General features: G+C 49.8%; 1 protein-coding gene across 1 annotated transcript; it reads right to left on the bottom strand.

Annotated features, from left to right (window-relative positions):
- Window positions 1-4,599: 4,599 nt before the first annotated feature.
- On the bottom strand, window positions 4,600-22,491 carry TYW3 (tRNA-yW synthesizing protein 3 homolog). Its single transcript, XM_083157777.1, has 7 exons — window positions 22,336-22,491; window positions 17,514-17,862; window positions 9,792-9,872; window positions 9,113-9,211; window positions 7,810-7,881; window positions 5,758-5,891; window positions 4,600-5,321 (listed from the first exon to the last, which is right to left on the bottom strand). The coding sequence occupies exons 2-7, from the start codon at window positions 17,802-17,804 to the stop codon at window positions 5,117-5,119; spliced, it is 882 nt and encodes a 293-aa protein (XP_083013903.1). The 5' UTR covers window positions 17,805-17,862; window positions 22,336-22,491; the 3' UTR covers window positions 4,600-5,116.
- Between the last annotated feature and the right edge of the window lie 2 nt (window positions 22,492-22,493).

Below are 22,493 nucleotides of genomic sequence, written 5' to 3'. Positions count from 1 at the left end.
AGTCACTGATGTCAGCTCTGACCACTCCCACCCTGTCGCAGTTGCAGCCTCAGACCTACTCACATTTTCTTTGATGGCAAAGTCGGTTTGATGTGCCAGGATTTGTGTATGGATCTGCGAGTGGATAGCAATCGGAGATCCAGTCGCAAATTTGCATAGGGCATTTTTTTCTGTCTGTCTGGGTGGCAGCTGAACTAGGCCCAATGGGGTGGAGTTATTGGGCAGCAATGCCAGGCAGGATGGGCGATCACCGAAAAAAAGACTTGATGCTTTGCTGTAGTGTTACTGTCTCAGCAGGGCAGTTCGCGGTGATGTAGATTAAACGGTGTCTTGTGGATATAATCACCAGTGGTGAATCTTACCTCTCCCCTCCCCCCACTGCCAGTTCCCAGCTGGTCCGCGCCACCAGTCCTGACCCCTGTCGCAGTCACGCGACAAATGCATGCGCAGTGACTTCTTTGGTACTGTGCATGCGCTGGCCCTCAGCCTCTATGGGCTGCTTCGGCAGAAGTCCATAGGGATTCGGTATGAAATACCGACGGTTAAAATCCCGACGGTCAAAATACCAACAGCTATTGACCGACGGTCAAAATCCCGACATGGTCAAAATATCGACATATAGAATGTAGACAGGTGAAAAAGTCAACATGACTTTAGGTTGGCCCTTTGAGGCATCCTGGAGGGAGGGAACACCTCCCAATACAACTGCCTTGGGGGACCGGCAGGTTTGACTTCCAATGAGAAGCCACTGCCAGACACAGTGAAGCCAGTGCAGTCTCACCTGCATCTGGCTTTACTACAGTGGCGGATTTTACCTAAGGGGTGCAGTCCTGCAGCCCATAGGTAAAAACCGCCACTGATAATCACTGCTTCACAGCTCTGGGAGCCCAGCATGATACAGGTGTAGAGTTTGTATGTGTCACACATATGTGCATTCATTCCTTATTTTCAGGTAAAAGTCCACCAGCATACTGGTAGGTTAATGAGCAACCCTGTCGTAGGGGCCTGTGATAGGGGTCTCCAGAGGGGTAGGAACTGTCTTACTTTCTCTCATCACGTTTTTTATTACTTCTAGAATTTAGAATATAAATGGGTACTTGTTTCCTAGCACGGCCACACCGATTTACATCGGGGTGGTCGTGTCGGAAAAATCGCGTCGATCGCATCGCATGCGATTTGGTCGCATGCGATGCGATCGACGCGACCGACCCGATTTTTTGATTGAATGAAATGTAAATCGGGTCCCTGGGACCCGATTTTACATTGGATTCAATGTAAAATATTCCCAACCCCCCAAATTTAACGGCGTAAACCCCACCCCACGATAGACGCCAACCCGAAGCGTGGCGAGCGCAGCGAGCCCGCGAGGGGCGGCGGTGCGCGTCCTCCGACCTTTTCTATTCTATTCTCAACTCCACGCCGACGTGGATAGTAGGGGAATGAAAAGGTCGGAGGACGCGCACCGCCGCCCCTCGCGGGCTCGCTGCGCTCGCCACGCTTCAGGTTGGCGTCTATCGTGGGGTGACGACGGGGACATCTATAATGTGAAATGGGTCATATTGGCCCATTTCACATTTTTCACATTTTCTCACGATTTCAATGTTAAAAAATATTTTAACATTGAAGCCTATGGAAAAATCGGGGGCATCGCGTCGGGACCAATGTTAATGGTCCCGACCGACTCGATGCCCCCGATATTTTACCTTTCCCGACACGATTTCAATGTTAAAATATTTTGTAACATTGAAGCCTATGGAAAAATCGGGGGCATCGCGTCGGGACCAATGTTAATGGTCCCGACCGACGCGATGCCCCCGATATTGTGTCTTAGCCGGCAAAATGGACCTGATTTCAAAGGAAATCGGGTCCATCATGTGGATCGTGTACCTTAACTTAAAGGTACACGATCCACAAGATTGTGGCCGTGCTAGGAAACAAGTACCTATAAATGAGACTTCTACTGAAGCAAATCCCATAGACCTAAATATGTTCTCTCTTACCATTACATGTAATTATGTATACTAATGCTACATAATATTATCTGTACATAGCATGTAGGACAGCGCCACCTAGTGGCCATGACAGGGAACACTTTATTTTGCAGAACCAGGTCAAAACAGCAGGGGCAAAATGTTTTATATTTCATAATTAAATGTAAGAATTTGTATGAAAGGCTGAAAGGTGCAATCTGGTCACAAGCTGGTGCCTAGCATCCAATCAACATGCAATAAATTATCTGAGCCGATGGATAATAAACTTCATAAAATGAATATCGAACACTCTTATGGATAATATACAGACACTAGTTAAAAGTCTAAAATATCGGCTTCTGCAATTTACTGTCACTTTGAGCTGTGACAGTTTCTACTTTCACTTTGAGCTGTAAACGTTTTTAGCCCACAAACTCTTCACCCCACTGTCAGTCCCTATCTGCGCCTACCACCAATCTCTTCACAGCTCCCTCTCTCCATAGCCAGCTAATTTTAGATCAGTGTCCCTGCATAATTTGCTATCACTTTCTGTTCGCACTTTTTAAGCAAACAAATGAGTAATCGAGTGGCCTCTAGTGGTCACTGGTGGGATTTCATCCCATAGAGGTGAAAAGTAGATTTATATATATTAGATATATATAGTAGATATATATATTTATATATACATGCAAATGTGTTGGTACCCTTCCACCAAATAAAGAACCCATTTTTTTTAAACAGACTAATGTCAGCAGTGTTCCATCTTTAAAATTCAGTTTTTGATTCAACTGAATTAGTGTTCATTCTAGCACCCGCCATCTTTGAAAACCCATGCAGTTCCTCTTCCCTGCCAGGGGTGTCACTGTCTGCTGTAGTGCTTTTAGCACAGTGGGCCTTATTCTAGTTCACTCTTTGTGACAAAATCCTTCTTAGATGGACAAAACCATGCGCACTGCAGGTAGGGCAGATGTAACTTGTGCAGATAGAGTTAGATTTGGGTGGGGTTTTACTTAAAAGTCAGATCTATATTGCAGTGTTAAAATAAAGCAGCCAGTATTTTCCCTGCACAGAAACAAAATAACTCACCCAAATCTAATTCTCTCTGCACATGTTACATCTGCCCCCCTGCAGTGCACATGGTTTTGTCCATCTAAGAAGGATTTTGTCAGAAAGAGTGAACTAGAATAAGGCCCAGTGTGGTCTGTATATCAGCACTAATATGCGAACCAGACCTGTGCTAGAAACACCACAGCAGACAGCGACACCCCAGGCAGGGAAGAGGAACTGCATGGGTTTTCAAAGATGGCGGGTGCTAGAATGAACACTATGAATATAAATAATTGAATGTAATAAGCTAATATTTTGTTGCACCTGGTGATTGGTGTATAAATATGATATTTGGGGATTGCGTAGATGCTCATGTGCAGAATGGTTCTTGCGACATTGCAAGCAGCCGCAGATGTCAGTACAGCCGCAAGATTTATATGCTGCGAAGCCAGATTCTCATGTGACCATAGCGCAGTAAGCAAACTTCGGCGACCATACGGAAAAGCACCTGCGGATGTGTGCAGATGAGAACCAGGCCCGAGTAATAACAGAAGTGCTCAGGATAGACAGAGGTCCCGGCCGCACGAATACCAAAGTGTAAATAACGACATTTAAAGACAATGACCTTGTAAATAATAAGCAGAGGTCGCCGGCTAAAAACAGATTACCAAATGTAATGGGTAACAGTATGGATTAATCATTAACAATTTCACAAGCTTTATTTGATGAAACTGAATTCTCTCTAAAAACATTTATCCGTAATATATTATACAAGGCCTGGAAGTGCAGAGCTACACAAAATACACCTATAGATCATCTTACAAACAGGAAAATCATTTCTATATCTACTTACACTTTGCTAGTTATGTACAAACTTAAGAAGCAATAAACTTTGCTTCCTGGGAAACTGCAACTTGAATCGCACAAGGTTAACTTATGTTAGTAATACATACAACACCTCCCCTGGAATGCTGTGTAGGAAGTTAGCAGAAGGTACGAGGATGTTGCTCCTGGTCAGCAATATACGGGCAAGATCAAACCCTTGATAAAGTTGTCCAGAGTACAACGAAACGCGCCAGTGGCACAGGTGCTTGTATTTGGACATGATAGAGGATGACCACCACCTTTGCACCCCATCATGAGCCAGTTCTGACACTTCAATTTCTGCATCAAGACTGCAGGACCCCATTCACCCTTCCCTTAGGACCGTGCCTTCATTCATTCTCACTTGCACCTAACTGGATCCACACATCCGCAATCTCGTGAGGTCGCATCTGGCCAAACTGAGTACAATTCCGTCATCGTTAACCATGTCTGGGTTACAGATTCCAGTGGTGATGTTTAACATTTAAAGTGGATATAATGGGGGAAATTTACTAAAGGAAATTTGTAAAAAATAGGTGTATTTGTATCCAGAAATACACTAATTTTTGACATTTATTATCCCAAAAATACGGCAATTCGTATTCGTATTGATAGCACATCAATACGAATAGGAATTGCCGTATTTTCGGGATAGTAAACGTCAAAAATAAGTGTATTTCTGGATACAAATACACCTATTTTTTACAAATTTCCTTTAGTAAATTTCCCCCAATATGGTGGTCCGCTAATACTCACCTCTTCAAGAGAGGACTGAGCACCATAGGAACAAGCGGGACAGTACAAAAATCACACTACTCCTCCCCGTGGCTTAATGATTCTTTTTACTTTGTATTAATAAATTAGGTTGATTTATGCCTAATGGTATACTGATCTTTTTAGCGCTACTCTCCACCCTTTGCATGTTGTATATCTGACCTGGAATGGTTTCACATTTGATACCTAATGTTGCACTCATTGTATGTTTGGATCCACTGTGTTGTTTTATCTTCTGCACCCCCCACTTACCCTGGCCATAATTCTGCATAGTTATGAATTACCATGGCAAAACTTTTTTGCAATCTCCGGAGAGATTTTGAAAAGGAGATATTGATTTGCAGAAAGACAGCTAAAATAAATGAATATTATTAATGTTTAAAAGGTATTTAGCTTGTTTTTATTTATTAAAAAAAATAAAATAAACCAAGGTAAGATTGCTGCTTTAACATTGACGAAGACTATAAGGGAATATCATCATGATGGAATAAGATATCGGTCTCTGGGTCATCCACTCCGCATTCATTCGAACCACAGTCTGATCTCTTGTCCACACAATGCCTTCTCCTACGTCGGGTATAGACGAGACTGGCAGCTTCTGCCTCGCAAGCTACGTCGCCGACACTGTTGCTCTTGTTTAATGCCGTCTGGAGGCAACAATAGAACCTGCAGAGATTCAAAGAGAAAGACAGGCCCTTTGAACCCCAGGATGAAGTTCTCTTTGGTGCAGACATTGAGAATATCCCAGGTACCCAAAACAGTTGACAGTGCCCCCTTGTGGAGGAACGATGAAGTTACAGCACCACGGTAGGAATTCAGCAATAAAGAACTTTACGGATTTGTACAACTTTATACTAAAAGGGTAAAATCTAAGACATGACGCTACCCTGATCTCTCGCCAATACATTCCCCAAACGCTCATTACAGGGAGCCATTTTCTGTACTGGTCCACAGTGCCTCATGCCTCACAGGAGGTAATGGTCCAGTGTAAATATGACTGTCTTCATGGTTTGGGGTGACGGATCGCTTCAATAGTTCTCATTATTTAATAAGTTCCAGCTACTATGGAGACTAACAACACTGTTTGAATTGTATTACACACCTGCCAATTCTCTTCTTGTTCTCTTCCATCTTCTGATTCGCTGTTTGTACTAAGAATTCTATATATTCCTTGCTCACCAAACATTTTCCCTTGTGACTCAAAGGCACCTCCAGGCAATGAGTGCTACGGACTGCCTGTAACACAAAGAGAAATACAAACCGCCTGCTCGATTATGAAGATTAGCAAATGGAAAATATATATTTATCCTCTTCTTCTATGTATGTAAAGAGCAGGGCATAAATGTACAAAAATACCTGGTTCTAGCTTCTGTGATGGTGCTAGTCAGAGCTAACCAAATAGCCGCTGTTTGACTTCTCTTCCCCATAATCCCTTTAGCATCTAGACGGGAAGTGGTCACTTTGCGCTTTGACCAGCATGCACCGTGGGGAATAGGGTAAAACAAGGCGGCGAGGCTTAGAAATGAGATTTGCCTCGATTGGCAATAGCTTAGATACAAATGAATCCTATAAAACATTACAACAGACAAACAAAAACTGTATTGAGTGGATTCAAGTAAACAGCGCCTGGAGAGAGTTCCCGGGGTTACTGTAATCAGCGCCCTGCTATCGCCGTCTACTGGATTTCTGCTCGCACCCATACAGGGGGTGCACCAGCAAACTAGGGCGGTGATGCAGTTTTATGTTCTAGGATGGTTCAATCAGCATCGGAAGAGGCACTTGATGTCGGAGAATGGCGGTACTCGCGGCTAAACGCCAAGTGACAAGTGAGTCAAAACAGGTGTGAAAATTGGCAAGAAAACATTTTTATTCATCGTAATGACCTGTAATCTTACCTTATATTTTTTTTATTTGAATGTATATAACATATGAGAGCAACGCTGGCATTTTTAGTGGATATTTTGAGCATCTCTCACAGAGATTTCGGCATTCAAGAGGTTAATCCATATTGATGTACCACCGGTGTGGTTCATGTCAGGTGAAAGAGGCGCTTTTGGGGAAGGAGACAGAGGGAGACGCGGGGACAGGGATGGGGGGCACAGGGAGTGTAAACAAGGGGGACACGGTGACAGTTAGAGCAGGGATAGTAACAGCGGGGACAGTGGCAGCGGGCAACGCGGGGACAGTGACAAAGGGGAAGAGTAACAGAGGGGGAAGCGTGACAGTGATAGCAGGGGACATGGGAGAGGGCTGAAGCAGTACTTACTTTTGAAGTTTAACAGGGCTCCAGCTGCAGCGGGCGGAGAGATAAGTCTCCTGGTGGAGAGGAAGGAAACAGCCACCAACAGCTGCATGAAGAGAGCCCGGGCTAAGGCAGCAGCAGTAGGAGGGAGGGGAGCCGGGCCTAATAGCGGGGGCGAGGAGAGTGAGAAAGCCGCTGCAGGATGAATAAAGCTGGCTGTGGTCATGGGAAGAGGGAGAGGAGCCGGCCCACCCGGCAGTAGGGATACAGCCGTGGACCGCTGCATGAAGAAAGCTGGCAGAAGGAGGTGGGAGGGGAAACGGGCCACCCGGTGGAAGGGCTACATCTGAATGCAGCTGGCTGTGGCAGCGGGAGAAGGGAGGGGAGTCTCTGGCCCAGCTGCTTCTTCTCACAGCGGATACAGGCTGCCAGTGTGTGACAGCCTGATCAGCTGTCCAATCGCATTTGCCTCAGTGACAGGGGCGTGCTTCGATGTGAGCTAAAGGCACATCCCTGTCACTGTGGCAGATGTGTAGGTGCCGATTCCCTGTTACTTTTTAATGGGCTTTTCAGCCTCTTTTTGTGCCCCAACATAGCTTCGCCCCCCCACTGCTGATAGTTTTCACCTGTCAGCTAGAGGCACAGCTCCCGCTGCCTCCCAAAGCTCCCACCTCATATAGTATTTAAAAAAAATGCAAATAAGATATTTATTACACTTTATATGTGTAATAAATATCATCTTTGTATTTTTTTTTAAATTTATGACATGGGAGGCACTGTCTCCCTGGCCTGCACGTCCCTGTGTCCCACTTACCTTTACCTCTAGCCCATGGCACCCAATCTAATGTATTTAGTTAACCGCTGGGTTTCCTGAAGTCTGGATGTGAGCATCAATAACCAAAAGATAATTACCATAATAATTTTCCCCTTCTTGCCAACGGTGATTCCTGAGTTTCTGAATCCTGAGTTGATGGCGACGCTGTGCTGCAAGGCGGAGGAGACAGATTATAATGGTTTGTAGGTGGCAGATTTAACAAAAACCCATATAGAAAAACATAAGCCACTCGCTTCTAGCACAGTGTGGTCTGTATGGATTGTGAAAGATACAGGATGCTAGAATGAAGACTCTCTCTATATAAAGGCCTATAGATTGTAAGCTTGCGAGCAGGGCCTTCCTACCTTTTGACTGTCAGTAAATACCCAGTTTGTTGTATCACTGTCTCCAAATGTAAAGCGCAACGGAATATGCTGCGCTACTGTATATAAGAAACTGTTAATAAATAAAATAAATAAAAGACCTGCATATGTGTATGAATAAAACCAGATCACAACTAAAGGGCTCTAACAGAACCACTGTTAGCTTATGGCTGGTGTTAAAGGGTAGACAGCGCTTTGCAAGGTAATGAAAAAAAAGGTGAAGGCGAATCTAAGCCGGCTCCACCCCCCGCCCGCCGCCCACAATAACAGCTGTGTGAGCAATGGCCAGGCGCCGCAGAAGTCAGGACACAAATTCAAGTCTCCCGCTGGACCGCTAGCCAGTAGGCGCTCGCAGTCCAGCAATGGAGAATTTTCCTGGGAGACTGGGGATTAGCCGCTTGCAGTCCAGCAGCCAATCAGCAGTAGCATTGGTGGCTTCTGGACTGCGAGCGCCTATCAGCTAGTGGTCCAGTGGGAGACTTGAAAATAGCGTCGGACAGCCAAGCAACGCACTGCTCTCTCTGCCCCGCTGTTGGAGCGGGTTGCAGCAGGATTCAGTCCCCCTTGGCAACGAGCCACTTCAGTCCCCCTTGGCAACGAGCCATTTCAGTCCCCCTTGGCATCGAGCATGAAGTTCCTAGCAATGAGCATGTAGGTAAGTGGCACTTATGTGTTAGATGCATAATGGACATTACAGTTTGTTATATAGTATGTAATGGGCATCATGTGTGGCCTTATGTGTAATTGGCATTACGGCGTGTGGCTTTATGAGTAATGGGTATTACAAAGTTTGCTAAAATGTGCAATGGGCATTATGGTATAATGTTAGGCCGTGCCTACTACAAATCGTGGGATGGAAACATGCCCTTGCTCCGGGCACTGTGGCACCTAGCTACACCACTGCACCTAAGGGCCGGCTGCAACTTCCACTTTAAATGAAATGCAAACAAGGACTGAAGAGCAGTCACATAACGAATAGTAAATCTGTACAATAAACACCAACATAACTTGGTCTTACTAGGAGCTGCGCATCCTTCACTGTACGACATTGGACATGCAAGACGAAGGGTTCAAATTTCAGTACCGCGTCTCCCGTGGCTTTCTGCAGGGCTGCAAACTACAGGCAGAAGGGAATAACAATGCTGACCAATAAGCTACTCACAGTTATAATACATTGTACACAATTCAGGAGGCGGGATACGGGGAACCCTAGAACGGTTGATGGTTAGAATAGCGAGTCAGATGGGGGAGCTGCTGGACATAAGCTGGGTAAGTGCTAATGAATGGTTGTTGGTCCGTTACAGGCTTTAAGAGGAGAAATATTTACAGAGCAATTGAAGATATTACATCAAACGTTATGTACAACTGGGTGCAATAATAATCCTGAAGTGTTTATAAATATGGGCTAATTCAGCATGAAAATCTTTCTCTAATGGGTAAAACCATGCTGCACTGCAGATGGGGCAGATGTAACATGTGCTCAAAGTTAGATTTTGGTGAGGTGGGCTCCAACGGAAATCTAAAATGCAGTGTAAGAATAAAGCACTGTACAAACTGTATACCCCACCCAAATCAAACTTTCTCTGCACATGTTACATCTGCCCCACCTGCAGTGCAGCACAGTGTGGTCCATTTGAGAAAGAAAGTGTCTTCCCTCCTCCCCACCAAAGAAAGGCTGTAATCCTGAGTGTACTCACCACATCATCGCTGCTGCATAACTCATGAGTTACAAATAGCCACACGCAGTTCTGCTTCTGCACTACGGACAGGTCGGGACTCTGGGGGAAAGGTATATACAGAATGAACAGATTTCTACAAAACCGTGACATATGGATACGATATTCCTGCCCTAATAATATACCTCTTCAGTCCCCACCGTCAGAGGTCAGGTAGAGGAGGAACTATCACAGAATAGTGGAGGCTATACGCTGCCGTCCGTATATACATTGCTGTATATGACAGAATATACTTATATAACCTCATAGGCTGATAATGCAGCATTACATTTTTTACTTATTATTGGGGTTGAAAAATTAAATGATAAATGTAACCCCTTCTTCTGTCCTATTTAACCCTGTTATGTCTACAGGCGGAGTGATAACGATGTGTGTGGCTGTGTGAGTGACCACGGAGTACAGAGGCGGAGTGATACAGATGGGTGTGGCTGTGTGAGTGACCACGGAGTAGAGAGGCGGAGTGATACAGATGGGTGTGGCTGTGTGAGTGACCACGGAGTAGAGAGGCGGAGTGATACAGATGTGCGCGGCTGTGTGAGTGATCACGGAGTAGAGAGGCGGAGTGATACAGATGTGCGCGGCTGTGTGAGTGATCACGGAGTAGAGAGGCGGAGTGATACAGATGGGTGTGGCTGTGTGAGTGATCACGGAGTAGAGAGGCGGAGTGATACCGATGTGCGCGGCTGTGTGAGTGACCACGGAGTAGAGAGGCGGAGTGATACCGATGTGTGTGGCTGTGTGAGTGATCACGGAGTAGAGAGGCGGAGTGATACAGATGTGCGCGGCTGTGTGAGTGATCACGGAGTAGAGAGGCGGAGTGATACAGATGTGCGCGGCTGTGTGAGTGATCACGGAGTAGAGAGGAGGAGTGATACAGATGTGCGCGGCTGTGTGAGTGACCACGGAGTAGAGAGGCGGAGTGATACAGAGGTGCGCGGCTGTGTGAGTGATCACGGAGTAGAGAGGCGGAGTGATACAGATGTGCGCGACTGTGTGAGTGATCACGGAGTAGAGAGGCGGAGTGATACAGATGTGCGTGGCTGTGTGAGTGATCACGGAGTAGAGAGGCGGAGTGATACAGATGTGCGTGGCTGTGTGAGTGATCACGGAGTAGAGAGGCGGAGTGATACAGATGTGTGTGGCTGTGTGAGTGATCACGGAGTAGAGAGGCGGAGTGATACAGATGTGTGTGGCTGTGTGAGTGATCACGGAGTAGAGAGGCGGAGTGATATAGGGAGGGTATGGATCAGTAGGTAGACAGGCATAAGGTTAACATGGTCAAAAAGGTGACAAGCAAAATGTCAACATGGAAAAAGGTCAACATGAGTTTTTCTGGTTTTCGGGGTGGCTATGTCGACATGGACACTGTATAAGGAGAGGGAATGAGTTCTGGGGAACCCACATCTTACTGAGTTTAAATAGAGGGGGAGCACTAGTACCAGAGTTGAACAGCCCCATAATAATAGAAAATGGAAGCCCCAATCATACCCACCATAGTCCTAATAGGAGGGAGGCCTTATTGCGGACAGGAATATACAGCAGGGGGCTCAGGAAACAGTGAGGGGGCAGTGCTGCTACACGGCTTTGTTCGGAGGTTGCATACCTATTCACACATATACCGGTGGAGCCGCGCTCATCTAGTTGCCTAGTTGTGCTGCAGCGAAATAAGTCGCTCAGCTTGGTGTTTGGCAAATGGCGTTATTGGATAAAGTGCAATACCAGTGATTATCCACCAGATGTCACTTTTTAAAATCACCACTGCGTTAGATGTCTAATTCACAGCTGCTACTGTATAGCAAAAGAATCCGCATTGCGCACTTGTGAAGTGTCCTTTGATATGCACTGTAGAAGAAACGGGAATTAGTGAGCGAGTATACAGTACGTTCTCCGAGAATGTGACGTGCGTGACTGAGACACTCGAGCGTCCAATTCCCAGCGAAAAAGATAACCTATAGTAGGAAGCTAGCAACGGTACAGGTTCCACATGTGTAAGGGCACTGCTGTCCATGCATCTCATTACTCTACACTGGTTCAGCACAGATTTAGGCTACAGCAGAAATAACATACAGTACGAGAACGCCAGACTCAAGCACAGAGGGGCTTAACAAAATGGCTACCGGGTGCTAGCCAGGGCTTCATGGGAGCCCACAACTACACAACTATGGAGCTGGCTGGCTAAAGGCCTACCCCTTCCCTGGGAGACTGCTCTTTTCACAGAGAACAAAGTGGGCGTACATGTATCGTAAATGAAGGGCTTACACAGCATTCAGCCTGTCTGGCTGGGGGCAGGCACTATAGGGAAAGCACGAGTACTGCACAGCACATTTAACAGTATGCTACTGATCGTGCGTATTGAGACACACTGAAAGGTTTGTAAGGAAACAGGGTTTTTTTGTGTGTGCATAGTTATATTAAATATAAGTTTTGTAATGATGGTGTCACGATCGGCGGGATTTGAGGACCCACCTCAGGGAGTTGCTCTGGTGGAGATTGGCCTTGAGGCCCCAGGAACTTGGCCGGCTGTATATAAGACCTCTGCATAAATTGGGGCTGTGGGTTTTAGCGGAGACTCCGAGGTGAGGGCGCGGAGTCTAACTGCCCAGCGGTCTTCTCCAGGGACCCCCGCAAGGGGATTTGGTTTTCGCTGCGTCTGGACAGCAGGTCGCGGCCCCTCACCCGGAGCACCCACGATAGCCCGGTAGGAGCAAACTTGGAGGCGTTTGCTGTAACAGGTATTTCAGGACGAGACGGGATGACAGGGGAACCGGAGTAGATGCAGAGCAGGAATGGTATATGAGGCACGTAAACCGGGAATGCTGACAGGAAGAAGTGACGACTTGACCGGAGTAATAACTGGAACTGAACGGGCCTACTTGGCTTGAAAGAATAACTATAACGTAAATGGCCGACTTGGCTTTAAACTGAAGAAAGTGACGACTTGTCCAAAAAGCAACTGTAACATAAAGGTGCCGACTTGGCTTGACTGGAAGTGACGACTTGACCGGAGTAAACGGAGCAGAGACGGATCAGGGCAGGAGGAACGAGACAGGACGGAGACAAATACTTGGGACTAGGGAGCTGGATCCAGAGAAGTACAGGGAGCGCAGTACCATGCAAGGACACTGGAGGCTACTGAATACTTTGGAGTTGTTCCAGCACTGAGGCACGGTGTCTGCTGGGATTTATACCCAGCCTAGTGCTACAGACCCGGCCCCCTGGTGGCTGAGGTGATAAATACAAGTCCGGCCAGCACGTCACGTGACGTCACCAAGATGGCGGCGCCTACAGCCGGGAGCCAGCGTCCGTGTCGGCACTGGACCCGCCGACCGACCTGGCGCCCCCATACCCCCCGCTCCTGCCTGCAGCCCAGCACCACAGCGGCGCCAGGACCGAAGGACAAGACGGGGTGAGTAGGCGGCGCCGGTCCTGGCGCCGCTGCACGGCGTGACAGTACCCCCCCTTTTAGGAGTGGCCACAGGACACTTTGCTGGATTTCGGAGGAAAAAACTTTTTACCAGTGCTGGAGCATGGACATCTTCCGCGGAGACCCATGACCTCTCCTCTGGACCATACCCTTTCCAGTCTACCAAGAACTGAAGCTTGTTCCTCACCTGTCGGGCGTCCAGGATTTTCCTAATCTCGAACTCCACCCCATTCTTGGATTTCACTGATATGGGTCTCGGGGACTTTTTTCGGAACTGATTCAGAATCAGGGGTTTGAGCAAGGAAACGTGGAAGGTATCCGAGATCCTTAACGAAGAGGGAAGTTTAAGCCGGACTGCAACAGGGTTAATTATTTTTACAATGGGATAGGGACCTATGAAACGAGGTGCCAACTTCATAGTAGGGACTTTAAGCCGAAGGTTCCGGGTAGATAACCAAACCCGGTCCCCAATATGGTAGGCTGGAGCAGCTGTGCGCCGGCGGTCCGCAAATCTCTTGTATCTAACTGAGGCTTTCCGAAGAGCCAAATGGACATCTCTCCAGATATTGGAGTAAAAGCGTAGTGAGGTATTTACTGCAGGCAGATCACTAGCCGGTAAAGAAGGGAAGTCAGGTACTCGAGGGTGCCTTCCATAGACTATAGAAAACGGAGTAGACTGAGTAGAGCTGTGGTATGCATTATTATGGGCGAACTCTGCCCAAGGCAGCAGTTCCGTCCAATTATCTTGTGATGAAGATAAGTACAGCCGGAGAAAAGTCTCAAGGTCCTGGTTGACCCTCTCCGTCTGCCCGTTGGTCTGTGGATGGTAAGCTGTAGAGAATTTAAGACGAATATGGAAGGCCGAGCTTAAGGCTCTCCAAAATCTCGCCACGAATTGTACCCCGCGGTCTGAAATAATCTCCTCGGGAAGGCCATGGAGCCGGAAGATATGTGCGATGAATAAACGGGACAAAGTAGGAGCACTAGGTAGACCCTTGAGGGGTATAAAGTGGGCCATCTTAGAAAAGTGGTCTATTACCACCCAAATGGTATTATATCCATTGGAGGAGGGCAAATCTGTGACGAAATCCATAGCGAGATGAGACCAAGGTCGAACCGGAATGGATAGTGGTCGCAACTCTCCTACTGGGGCTTGACGAGGAGTCTTATGCTGGGCACACGTTGGACATGATGTAACATAAGACAGAATATCTTTCCGCATGGAAGGCCACCAATAGGAGCGTCGTAAAAACTCAAAAGTCTTCTGTGATCCTGTGTGACCTATATACCGGGACTGATGGGCCCAATGAAGCAGTTTCTGCCTTAACTCGGAAGGGACAAAGGTTTTGCCTGGCGGTGGAGATGGAACTCGCGTGAGGGCAAAAACCATGGAATCCAATACTGGTGGAGTGGGAACCTCTTCCTCAGATGGGGAGAAAGATCGAGAAAGGGCATCCGCCTTGGTGTTCTTAGATCCCGGACGGAAGGACAACTTAAATTGGAAGCGGGTGAAGAAAAGTGCCCATCGGGCCAGGCGAGGGTTGAGGCATTGAGCCGACCGGAGGTAAAGCAAATTCTTGTGGTCTGTGTAGACCGTGAAGGGATGCAGCGCCCCTTCCAGCAGGTATCTCCATTCCTCCAAAGCTAACTTTATAGCGAGGAGCTCCTACGCCCAGGTCTAAGGGAACTGTTAACCTGGTGACCAAGCCGTGGGGAATGGGACTACCATCTACCGCCGTCAGACGTACTGGTGTTTCCAGTTCTCGAGATAGGATCTGATGACACTGAACAAACTCTAAGGAGATGAAATTGGCTGCTGCTCCTGAGTCCAATAGGGCGGAAATAGGAACGTTCTCTGGAAGAAAGAGTTGTACAGGGATCAAGGATTCTAAGCAATTCGGAGAGGTCTTAACCTGTCCTAATCGGGCCTCTCCAGATCCAATTAGGAGCGAAGGTTTCCCGGACGTTTGGTACATTGAGCAATCAAATGACCAGGTTCACCGCAATAGAGACAAAGATTTTCCCGACGTCGCCGCTGTCTCTCCTCAGGCGTCAGATGGGCTCGGTTTATTTGCATGGGCTCTTCGAGCGGTAAAGGTGTTACTGAGGGCGGTCGAGGAATCGGAAAAGACCGAGCTCGTTCTCCTCTGGATCTCTCCGCCTGTCTCTCCCGGAACCTCAGATCGACCTTATTACAAAGAGAGATGAGTTCGTCCAGGGTCTCTGGGAGTTCACGAGTGGCTAGGTCATCTTTAATCCGGTCAGATAGTCCGCTCCAGAATGCAGAGAATAGTGCTTCGTTATTCCATCTTAATTCTGATGCCAACGTCTGAAACTGTACTACGTACTGGGCCACGGTACGGTTCCCTTGTCGCATGCGGAGGATTTCCATCGCTGAAGAGGATGACCGACCTGGCTCGTCAAAGATACGGCGGAACTGAGAGATGAAATCTCGGTAATTAGACAGCAGTGGGTCGTCTCTCTCCCACAATGGGGAAACCCAGTCCAAGGCAGCTCCGGAAAGTAGAGAAACAATATACGCCACACGGGTCTTGTCGGAGGGGAAATGACCAGGCTGAAGCGTAAAGTGAACGTCACACTGGTTCAGGAATCCCCGACACTGTTTGGGGGTTCCATCGAACTTGCTGGGAGGCGAAAGGTGAAGCTGTCCCGGGGTGGCGGAGAGACTGGCGGCAGATCGAATGGGTTCGGAGGGTGACGGAGAGGGTGACGCTGCCTTGGGTAACGAGGTTTGCAGCACGTCCTGGCGATGGGCGATGTCCTGCAGACCCTGGGCTAGCTGTCGTTGGGAATTTTCCAGGCTCTCCAGACGGGCCGCAATCTGCTGGAGCAACTCGGCTCCAATCCCGGGTCCTGAGGCGGCATCCATGTGGCTGGAACAAACTGTCACGATCGGCGGGATTTGAGGACCCACCTCAGGGAGTTGCTCTGGTGGAGATTGGCCTTGAGGCCCCAGGAACTTGGCCGGCTGTATATAAGACCTCTGCATAAATTGGGGCTGTGGGTTTTAGCGGAGACTCCGAGGTGAGGGCGCGGAGTCTAACTGCCCAGCGGTCTTCTCCAGGGACCCCCGCAAGGGGATTTGGTTTTCGCTGCGTCTGGACAGCAGGTCGCGGCCCCTCACCCGGAGCACCCACGATAGCCCGGTAGGAGCAAACTTGGAGGCGTTTGCTGTAACAGGTATTTCAGGACGAGACGGGATGACAGGGGAACCGGAGTAGATGCAGAGCAGGAATGGTATATGAGGCACGTAAACCGGGAATGCTGACAGGAAGAAGTGACGACTTGACCGGAGTAATAACTGGAACTGAACGGGCCTACTTGGCTTGAAAGAATAACTATAACGTAAATGGCCGACTTGGCTTTAAACTGAAGAAAGTGACGACTTGTCCAAAAAGCAACTGTAACATAAAGGTGCCGACTTGGCTTGACTGGAAGTGACGACTTGACCGGAGTAAACGGAGCAGAGACGGATCAGGGCAGGAGGAACGAGACAGGACGGAGACAAATACTTGGGACTAGGGAGCTGGATCCAGAGAAGTACAGGGAGCGCAGTACCATGCAAGGACACTGGAGGCTACTGAATACTTTGGAGTTGTTCCAGCACTGAGGCACGGTGTCTGCTGGGATTTATACCCAGCCTAGTGCTACAGACCCGGCCCCCTGGTGGCTGAGGTGATAAATACAAGTCCGGCCAGCACGTCACGTGACGTCACCAAGATGGCGGCGCCTACAGCCGGGAGCCAGCGTCCGTGTCGGCACTGGACCCGCCGACCGACCTGGCGCCCCCATACCCCCCGCTCCTGCCTGCAGCCCAGCACCACAGCGGCACCAGGACCGAAGGACAAGACGGGGTGAGTAGGCGGCGCCGGTCCTGGCGCCGCTGCACGGCGTGACAGATGGTTTCCTAGCTCTGTGACATAGTCTAGCGTGTGATAATGGGCCAATATATGTAAGACAATATTGCAACTCTCCTTCATAATGGGAAATGCAAAAAGACAGCAAGAGACCCACAAAGTATACACTGCAAGTGACATCAACGAGAAGCTTCATACAGAGATCACTCAAGTCTCCGGGAAGATAGGTCATCAGTCAGTTCCTCATTAGCCTATGTCATTTTTGGTGTGAAACTACGCATCCCAGCATGCCCTGACACAGTTTTAGCATGACCTAAATGTGTACTGAGGCAGAGCATGCTGTAATTTGTAGTTTTTGGCCAGTCCTGTCCTAAGGTTTACCTCATCGATGAGGATGATTCTCCCAGAGCAGGAGCTGGTGGTAAAGTAACAGTTGTGGAGATTGATGTCCCGCACAGTCTCCTCTATGTCCTTGTCCACACTTCCTTTCTTGCTAAGGTCTGTCTTGAGGGATGCCTGGAGCTTCCAGTGTGAAAAGGGCCCAGTAGACTCTGTGTTGGAAGATATAGTCTGTGGCTTCACCAGGCTGCAAGGAGAGCTGTTGTCCTTCTGGTTCTCCAGACTGCAGTAGACATTCTGGGATCCCTGGAGATCACAGGACGGGGTCTCCATACTGCAGTGGGTACTGTAGTTCTAGGGGGATCTCCAAGCTGAAGAGGGTGTCCTGGTTCTGTAGGATTACAGGATAAAAGTGTGGGTACACCTGCTGAAGATGTGGTCCCTTGTTTTGAAGGATTACAAACTAAAAGGAGGGGTCAGCAGTTACAGCCGGAAGAGGAGGGGGCCCCTAGGTCTGTGGGTACAGTGAGTAAAGGGAGGGGTACCTGGATTTGTGGGTACAGCTGGAATAGGGAGGGGCACCTGTGTCTGTGGGTACCCCCCGGAATAGGGAGGGGTACCTGTGTCTGTGGGTACAGCTGGAATAGGGAGGGGCACCTGTGTCTGTGGGTACCCCCGGAATAGGGAGGGGTACCTGTGTCTGTGGGTACCGCTGGATAAATCAGATCTCCCCGAGTCTGTGGAGAAACCTGGCTGAGGGAATGTTAAGGAGTCTATGAGTGTGCATACAGTGTAAATGTGTGCTGGAATGAGTGAAAGCTCTCTGGGTCTGTGTGTACACCTTGCTGAGCGGTCCTGAATTCTACAGGTACACCTGGCTGAGAGGTCCTGAATTCTGCAGGTACACCTGGCTGAGCGGTCCTGAATTCTGCAGGTACACCTGGCTGAGCGGTCCTGAATTCTGCAGGAACACCTGGCTGAGAGGTCCTGAATTCTGCAGGTACACCTGGCTGAGAGGTCCTGAATTCTGCAGGTACACCTGGCTGAGAGGTCCTGAATTCTGCAGGTACACCTGGCTGAGAGGTCCTGAATTCTGCAGGTACACCTGGCTGAGAGGTCCTGAATTCAGCAGGTACACCTGGCTGAGAGGTCCTGAATTCAGCAGGTACACCTGGCTGAGCGGTCCTGAATTCAGCAGATACACCTGGCTGAGCGGTCCTGAATTCAGCAGATACACCTGGCTGAGCGGTCCTGAATTCAGCAGATACACCTGGCTGAGAGGTCCTGAATTCTGCAGGTACACCTGGCTGAGAGGTCCTGAATTCTGCAGGTACACCTGGCTGAGAGGTCCTGAATTCTGCAGGTACACCTGGCTGAGAGGTCCTGAATTCTGCAGGTACACCTGGCTGAGAGGTCCTGAATTCTGCAGGTACACCTGGCTGAGAGGTCCTGAATTCTGCAGGTACACCTGGCTGAGAGGTCCTGAATTCTGCAGGTACACCTGGCTGAGCGGTCCTGAATTCTGCAGGTACACCTGGCTGAGCGGTCCTGAATTCTGCAGGAACACCTGGCTGAGAGGTCCTGAATTCTGCAGGTACACCTGGCTGAGAGGTCCTGAATTCTGCAGGTACACCTGGCTGAGAGGTCCTGAATTCAGCAGGTACACCTGGCTGAGAGGTCCTGAATTCAGCAGGTACACCTGGCTGAGAGGTCCTGAATTCAGCAGGTACACCTGGCTGAGAGGTCCTGAATTCAGCAGGTACACCTGGCTGAGCGGTCCTGAATTCAGCAGATACACCTGGCTGAGCGGTCCTGAATTCAGCAGATACACCTGGCTGAGCGGTCCTGAATTCAGCAGGTACACCTGGCTGAGAGGTCCTGAATTCAGCAGGTACACCTGGCTGAGAGGTCCTGAATTCTGCAGGTACACCTGGCTGAGAGGTCCTGAATTCTGCAGGTACACCTGGCTGAGAGGTCCTGAATTCTGCAGGTACACCTGGCTGAGAGGTCCTGAATTCTGCAGGTACACCTGGCTGAGAGGTCCTGAATTCTGCAGGTACACCTGGCTGAGAGGTCCTGAATTCAGCAGGTACACCTGGCTGAGAGGTCCTGAATTCAGCAGGTACACCTGGCTGAGAGGTCCTGAATTCAGCAGGTACACCTGGCTGAGAGGTCCTGAATTCAGCAGGTACACCTGGCTGAGAGGTCCTGAATTCAGCAGGTACACCTGGCTGAGAGGTCCTGAATTCAGCAGGTACACCTGGCTGAGAGGTCCTGAATTCTGCAGGTACTCCTGGCTGAGAGGTCCTGAATTCTGCAGGTACACCTGGCTGAGAGGTCCTGAATTCTGCAGGTACACCTGGCTGAGAGGTCCTGAATTCTGCAGGTACACCTGGCTGAGAGGTCCTGAATTCTGCAGGTACACCTGGCTGAGAGGTCCTGAATTCTGCAGGTACACCTGGCTGAGCGGTCCTGAATTCTGCAGGTACACCTGGCTGAGCGGTCCAGAATTCTGCAGGTACACCTGGCTGAGCGGTCCTGAATTCTGCAGGTACACCTGGCTGAGAGGTCCTGAATTATGCAGGTACACCTGGCTGAGAGGTCCTGAATTCAGCAGATACACCTGGCTGAGCGGTCCTGAATTCAGCAGATAAACCTGGCTGAGAGGTCCTGAATTCTGCAGGTACACCTGGCTGAGAGGTCCTGAATTCTGCGGGATGCAGTTAAAATCCCGGCGGTCGGGATCCCGGCGTTCAGAATCCCGACGCCGGAATCCCGACCGCCGAAATGCCGACACATTCTCCCTCCTGGGGTGTCCACGACACCCCTGGAGGGAGAATAAATTAGTGTGCCGAGCGTAGCGAGGCACCGGGCCCGCTGCGTGGCGAGCGCAGCGAGCCCGCAAGGGGGGGCGATCCACGTCCCCCCCTTGTCGGCATTTCGGCGGTCGGGATTCTGAACGCCGGGATCCCGACCGCCGGGATTCAATACTGAATCCGAATTCTGTAGGTACACCTGGCTGAGAGGTCCTGAATTCTGCAGGTACACCTGGCTGAGAGGTCCTGAATTATGCAGGTACACCTGGCTGGGAGGTCCTGAATTATGCAGGTACACCTGGCTGAGAGGTCCTGAATTCCGCAGGTACACCTGGCTGAGAGGTCCTGAATTATGCAGGTATACCTGGCTGAGAGGTCTTGAATTATGCAGGTACACCTGGCTGAGAGGTCCTGAATTCTGCAGGTACACCTGGCTGAGCGGTCCTGAATTCTGCAGGTACACCTGGCTGAGAGGTCCTGAATTCTGCAGATACACCTGGCTGAGGGAGGATTACCTAGTTCTGTGAGTGCGCATTAGGCTGAGTGACTCAGGTTATCTGGGTTTGTGTGAGTGTGCACTTTGCTGAGGGAGGGTTACCTGTGTGTGTGTGTGCGCACTGGACAGGGGGAGGGTTACCTGGGTGTGTGTGTGTGCACTGGACAGGGGGAGGGTTACCTGGGTGTGTGTGAGTGTGCACTGGGCTGAGGGAAGGGTACCTGGTTGTGTGTGTGCACTGGACAGGGGGAGGGTTACCTGGGTGTGTGTGAGTGTGCACTGGGCTGAGGGAGGGGTACCTGGGTGTGTGTGTGTGAGTGTGCACTGGGCTGAGGGAGGGTAACCTGGGTGTGTATGTGCACTGGGCTGAGGGAGGGTTACCTGGGTGTGTGTGAGTGTGCACTGGGCTGAAGGAGGGTTACCTGGGTGTGTGTGAGTGTGCACTGGGCTGAGGGAGGGTTACCTGGGTGTGTGTGAGTGTGCACTGGACAGGGAGAGGGTTACCTGGGTGGGTGTGTGTGCACTGGGCTGAGGGAGGGTTACGCATACCCTCCAATATGACCCATTCCATTTGTACAAAATACTCTGTTCCTGGACTTCCCTCTTAATTGATAATTGCAGTCACCTGTGTTGAACTAGTTCAGTGATGATAACGGTGTTCAAGCAAAGGTGAAGGCAATCCTAAATTAATAGAAGAAGTCCAGAAGCAGAGCATTTAGTACCTAATGGAATAGGTCATGTTGGAGGGTATGGGGTTACCTGGGTGTGTGAGTGTGCACTGGGCTGAGGGAGGGTTACCTGGGTGTGTGTGCACTGGGCTGAGGGAGGGTTACCTGGGAGTATGTGCACTAGGCTGAGGGAGGGTTACCTGGGAGTGTGTGTGCACTGGGCTGAGGGAGGGTTACCTGGGTGTGTGTGTACTGGGCTGAGGGAGAGTTACCTGGGTGTGTGTGCACTGAGCTGAGGAAGGGTTACCTGGGTGTGTGTGTGTGTGTGTGTGCACTGGGCTGAGGGAGGGTTACCTGGGTGTGTGAGTGTGCACTGGGCTGAGGGAGGGTTACCTGGGTGTGTGAGTGTGCACTGGGCTGAGGGAGGGTTACCTGGGTGTGTGTGCACTGGGCTGAGGTAGGGTTACCTGGGGGTGGGTGTGTGAGTGTGCACTGGGCCGAGGGAGGGTTACCTGGGTGAGTGTGCACTGGGCCGAGGGAGGGTTACCTGGGTGTGTGTGTGTACTGGGCTGAGGGAGGGTTACCTGGGTGTGTGTGCACTGGGCTGAGGGAGGGTTACCTGGGGGTGGGTGTGTGAGTGTGCACTGGGCTGAGGGAGGGTTACCTGGGAGTGTGTGCACTGGGCTGAGGGAGGGTTACCTGGGTGTGTGAGTGTGTACTGGGCCGAGGGAGGGTTACCTGGGTGTGTGTGTACTGGGCTGAGGGAGGATTACGTGGGAGTGTGCACGTTGGGTGCATCAAGCACACCGCAGACTTAATGCTCAGGGCTGGGGTACACACACATCATAGAGCCGGTGCCTACTGGGACTAGGTCCAGCACTCACCATCCCCGCTGCACACCCTGACTGGGGGCCGCCATATTGTGTACGGAAACTCATAGCAACCAAACCCATTCCCTGACAAGTCCGCCGCAGGAGCCGGCGGCACATTCGCTGTGTGAGCCTTTCCCTAAACAAACATGGCGGCAGCCGCGTCTCCTCCT

Source organism: Crinia signifera, chromosome 8 (genome assembly GCF_055691185.1).
Source record: "Crinia signifera chromosome 8, ASM5569118v1, whole genome shotgun sequence".
Lineage (NCBI taxonomy): Eukaryota > Metazoa > Chordata > Amphibia > Anura > Myobatrachidae > Crinia > Crinia signifera.
The sequence above is the reverse complement of the archived record's forward strand: the minus strand, read 5'-3'. Positions and strand labels throughout refer to the sequence as shown.